Below are 5691 nucleotides of genomic sequence, written 5' to 3' on the forward strand. Positions count from 1 at the left end.
CCTCCCTTCTCCCCCAAGTTAGTTAATTTCTGTAAAATTGAACTCTATACTTCTCAACTCTCCAAGACTGGTAAACTCATGCAACTCAATAGAATATTACATTTCACAAAAATCTGAACAAATATCAGTTTGCTGAGACTGAAGTTTTTTGTTTTGTTTCCAGTTATGGAAGAATATTCTTTCGTCATATGCCTATATATTTCTTTTCTTACCCTATCATGACTACGCAGGGTATGCAGATCAAAGCTTTGTTTATCAGCTGGTTATATGAAAGATGGAAACTGTAATATTCCCGTGATCCCATACGGGTATTCAATAAAGCAAAAGATGAGTTCCCCTCAAAAAAAAAAAAAAAAAAAAGAGAGAGAAAAGAAAAAGAATGATTTTTCAAGGGCACCTATTAAAAGGACAACAATACTAATAAAAAAAAATTGTATTTACTTAGAAGCATTCAGAATGTCAACAAAACAGCTGCAATTTTTTTTCCTTTTCGCAATTACAGAGTGGTATTCAGTTAACAGAACGACAATTATTTTTTATGATGCATCGGAGACAACGGAAGATGAAAAAAAATATGAACTACATCCCCGTAGGTAACTAATTTGTGCTGTGCACCAACAAGAACCTGCTTTAAAACTCCCATGCCAATTTACAACCCCCACACTGTACCAGGCAAGGTTAGTGGCCATTGAAATACCACTAAGGACAGGGCTATCTAAAGACACATTCGGTAGTGTGTTAACTATACAAAAAAAGAGACACTGTACAGTTTAAAAACAAATCTTACACAGCCTTACATTTCAATTTTTTTTTGTTTTATCTTTAAAAGGAGTGAGTTGTGTACAGGGGGGTTAAATGCTTTATAGACAAGAAAGAAATTGCTCTAAGAGAGACTTATTCATCATCATCATCGTCTTCGTCCTCCTCCTCTTCTTCCTCTTCATCATCTTCATCCTCTTCATCTTCGTCCTCATCTTCCTCCTCCTCCTTCTTCTTCTTGCTCTTCTCAGCCTTGGCAACTACTTTTTTGCCTGCATCGACCTTCCCTTTGGCCCGGTACGCGGCAATATCCTTGGGAGAAGAAAAGCAGGAAGAATCTCTCTCACAAAAAAGACTGAACCAGCCAAGAGCTCGGAGCAACTTCCAAATGGGACTTGTGAACCTGGGGCCACCCAGGTACCTGCCCCTTCTCCCCATCCACTGCGGGGGGTAGGACTGGCACTCGTCGCTTCAGTTATGGGGTGAACTGAGGCCCAGTGGCAAAGGAAGGAGGAACCCTCTAACACAGAAATGACACTGGTAGCCTGGAACGTGCTGCTCAAGGAAATCTCTGCTGTCGAGCTCTCGGGAACAGGGTGGAAAAGCTGCTGCCTCGGATGACAAAGGCATGGCCGAGCCTACCGTCCCGAAAGGGAATACGGCAGGGAGATCTCTTAATGGCCCTTTCTAACCCCGGCTTCTACTGAGCCTGAAAGGAACGCCCGGGAAAATCCTTGTTTGAGGAACAAAATTGTAACCGGCCGTCCGAAAGGTGTTAGAATGACACGGCCTAATGTTTGCAACGTTGTGCCTCAGCAAAGACTAATTACACAGGATTCTGTTTAACCGGAGTTTACAAAATAAAAGGTATAAGAACTTGATTAAAGGGTAGACAGTGCCACCTTCTGCATGCAATAAATTTATTCTAGTGGTTTATAACACACAAAATTCAGTTCCTGTTATAGGAAAGAAAGTCAAAGCTGTACCTGGAAGACCCAAGCCAGAAAAACGGTTAAGACTTCCTGAGTTCGTGCCAAAATAATAAAAACAATTATGTAACAAAATTGATCTACAGGACTTAAAACATACCAGCTATGGGGAAACGTCAACACCTTTACGCAGCTGGTCCAAATCTTCAAGTATTCCCCACCCAGTAAACATTATGCCGCTAATCTTACAGTTCCCTCAGACTCCCTTTAAAGCTTGGCAGGAAACTTTCAAAAGATACAATATCCACCGATTCCAGAGGCCAAGCAGGGAAATACTGAGAACACTGCACCTTAAAACCCTATTTGTAAGCCTAAGAAATAAAAGACAATACTAGTGAGGAATAAAAGATGAATAGTTATTACAGTTAAAAAGTCCCTTCTGACTTGTCCTGGCTGCAGGTACAGACAATTACCAGGCTGAAGAGTTTAAGTCGCACAGGAAGGGCGACAGCGAAAGCTTCTACACCTGTGGTTCCTCTCCAGCACGTAATTTAGGACTCAAACGGGCCACCCTGCTCACTCCAATGCTAAAATTTTACAGGTGGTTTTGTTTGCCAGCAGAAGAAACACCCAGAGGAAGGTCGCAGTGCACAGATGGGTATCTGTGGTATATACATGGGCGATAGGTGGCTGTGGGCCCCGTGTAAAGCATCATCAGGGGAGGGTGACACGCGTCCTCCTCCTCTCTTAATTTCCTCATATCGGGATGGGAACCTGTCTCTGATGCATTACACTTCTAGACCTCAAGTTATGATGAGAGGATTTAGCTTTAATAATTCAAGAAACAGCACAACACGCTGTTTGTATGCATTATGCATTATTATATGCATGCTGTATGTATTATTAACTATGTTAATTACTAGAAAGAAGATGTATGCAAAATAGGTAGGGGAAAAAAGTGTCTAAAACTAGCACCTCCTGAGTGCTCTGACATTATCCCACGAATGAATTTAAAAAACCCCAAAGATCTATGTGTATCAATCACCTTAACACTCAGGGATGCTCATTGATACCTCCAAAATTTGGGAGGACCGATTTATTCTTTACTGGCACTACTTAACACTACCAACTCTGGTAACTGCTGCAACCTGTTGTCTGAACAACCACCCAGACGTGGTATCTACTAAACCATCAGTGACGGTCCCAAATTACAGACAAATGCAAATAGTTTGACACAAAGGGCTGCAATTCTGTGTTACAGTAATAAACCATATGCTCCTTTACATGATATTTTCCAACAAATACCCTGACATTTGTCATCAGCATATTGTAATTCGTAGCACCAGGTACGAGAGTAGCGGAGAAGGAAAAGAACATCTAAATTGAGGCTTGACCTCCCCAAATCGCCTCCATAAAAGCCGATGTTACCTTTTCATACTTCTCCTTCAGTTTAGCAGCCTTTTTTTCATAAGGCTGTTTATCATCTGCAGCGGTGTTGTTCCACATCTCTCCCAGTTTCTTTGCGACATCCCCGATGGACAGACCAGGATGTTCTCCTTTGATTTTTGGACGAAACTCAGAGCAAAACAAGAAAAAAGCCGAACTACAGAAGAAGGGGGGGAAAAAATGACATTCTTTTGATTTCAGACTTTATTATAGCAGAACGTTTTGTGACCTTTGTTACCGTTTCTCAAGAGTGTTTTAGAAAAGTTGCTAAAAGCGACACGAACGTTAATTACGATGGAAGCTATCAGAACTGAATAAATCACTTCAGAAACTTAACATACTCCTGTCTCTCAACTAATGCTGCACATCTGGTCCCATTTTTGGCAGGATTCTCCCAAGTGTAAATTTTATATATCATGTTCAGAGAAAAATCTTTAAAAAAAGGCGAATGAGTGAATGATACCAGTGGAGCAAAAAAAGTTGCGTCAGAACTGTTAAAGGCAGAGAAGCTGTAATATCTGTTACAAAAATTAGAATTTCCAGGATGAACATTTACCTGTACAGGAACTTCCCTGTTCCCTTCAGCATTAGCTCATTTTAAAACACACCTAAGAATATATTGCTACAAAATACTAGTGTCTAGTGCCAGGTGAACCTGAAGCCAGTAGTCTTTATGCAGCTGCTAGTTTTAATTCTGCGAGATGTTTTTTTTGCAAGGTCATCCCTCTAACCTGCTCTGTGCAAAAGCCTCTTAATTTTAACAGGCCTGCCAATCAAAAACTCTGCTCAAGCCAACAGGTGGGGAGAGCAGGGCCCAAAACACTTTACCGCCGTTTTACACTGGAATTAACGTCGTAACAGAAACTGGAAACGCGAGTCTGAACTGCACGTGGCTGATTTTTTTGCCTCCACTTTTTAAAGGCCAAACTCACTCTCAACTTAGATAAACAGGACCAACCTGAAACCACAAACCTGTAAATCATCAACTAAAATTTCAACCTATCTTTAAGCCACTGCTCATGAAAACCACGTAGTCTTGTATTTCTGAAGCTTCTAAACCTGGATAAAATGATCGTTTTATAAATGCTCCGGTGTGATGGTCCTGAGCATGATAAACTAACTAGAAATCTACTTACGGAGGCCTCTTCGGTGCATTTGGATCCTTGAACTTCTTTTTTGTTTCCCCCTTAGGTGGTACATAGTTTTTCATTTCTTTTTCATAACGAAGCTTGTCAGCCTTTGCCATATCTTCGAACTTTCCTTTCTCCTTAGAAGACATAGTCTGGAAAGCAATTAGAATCACAGAATATCTCAAGCTGGAAGGGACCCATAAGGACCAAAATGGTATTTTAAGATTCAAAAGCACATCCAACCAAGCCCATTTCAAAATTTCAGTCGGGGAAACTAAAGGACGCACAAGAACAAAGGACAGTTACCATTACTCTTTCAAGTTTACCTTATACTTACCTAAAACCTTAACTTTTAGAGAAAAAAAATGTACGTTCTCAAATACCATCTCACACAAAATAATCGTTTAAAGTTTTGTGGGGTTTTTTTAAGCAGCTATTCCTACCTTCCATCGTTCTGAGCATTTTTTGGAGAACTCTGAAAAGTTCACTGAAGCATCTGGATGTTTCTTCTTGTGCTCCTCCCGGCAAGTTTGCACAAAGAAGGCGTATGAAGACATTTTACCTCTCGGCTTCTTAGGATCGCCTTTGCCCATTTTTGATGATTTTCTGTAACAAAGCAAAAAAAAACCCAAGAAGACAGCTTTAGAACTTTTACCTTTTTAAAAACTGTGAGAAGTAAGCCAGGACAAAGGATCATGCCAAACAAGATCCATCAGAGCGGTATTCCAAAATCATACAACAGGAAGAAGTTTCTCTTGTGGAAAATTAACTTATGATTTCTAGCCATCGCTCTTTCTGGTGACCTGGACATAAGTAAACTGAATCTCAAGACGGCCTTCAAAACCTGCAGTTCTGGTCTCCTGTGAACAAAAATGCCCCTTCCAAGCAATGTGAAAGCAAGTACTAGCATCAGTACAGCAGAGACTGCACTCCTTGATTACTGCTAGTGTATCAAGGCTTGCAGGAATAAATTATACTGAAAGAATGAAAAAAGTACATAAGTGTCCTGTCTCATCCGTCTTTACAGGTTCCTAAATTTTTTCTTCTGAAAGCCTGTATTTCTATTCCCCTCCTCTGTAGGCCTTAGGTGTTCATTTGCAAATGATTTTTTTTTTACTCTTATTTTTTTTGTATGGCATATATTATGGCTCTCTTTCAAGAGTACTGCAAAAACCTTTGTACGTATACCTAGAAATACAGGTATGAAGCGCAGCACTTAAGTCAAACATGTTATAACCAAGCCAGGGACGCTACAAGTATGACATTTACATATGACTAGCAAAAGCTGTGCTCAGCGTGAGGACTATCAGACTCTTTCAGGGACTGAGAGGGAATGAAAAACACCTTCCTGGAACTTTCACACCCAAGTCAGACATTCAGAGTATTTCTTCATAGCTCCCTTGGAAAAAGCCACTTGCGCCCTAACA

The 5691-nt window shown here is 40.5% G+C and overlaps 1 protein-coding gene across 1 annotated transcript; it reads right to left on the reverse strand.

Annotated features, from left to right (window-relative positions):
• Positions 1 to 417: 417 nt before the first annotated feature.
• HMGB1 (high mobility group box 1) lies at positions 418 to 4868 on the reverse strand. The gene is made up of 4 exons (XM_009866282.1): positions 4708 to 4868; positions 4271 to 4416; positions 3117 to 3291; positions 418 to 1071 (listed from the first exon to the last, which is right to left on the reverse strand). The coding sequence occupies exons 1-4, from the start codon at positions 4855 to 4857 to the stop codon at positions 895 to 897; spliced, it is 648 nt and encodes a 215-aa protein (XP_009864584.1). The 5' UTR covers positions 4858 to 4868; the 3' UTR covers positions 418 to 894.
• Between the last annotated feature and the right edge of the window lie 823 nt (positions 4869 to 5691).

This window comes from Apaloderma vittatum, unplaced genomic scaffold (genome assembly GCF_000703405.1).
Source record: "Apaloderma vittatum isolate BGI_N311 unplaced genomic scaffold, ASM70340v1 scaffold14873, whole genome shotgun sequence".
Classification (NCBI taxonomy): Eukaryota; Metazoa; Chordata; class Aves; order Trogoniformes; family Trogonidae; genus Apaloderma; species Apaloderma vittatum.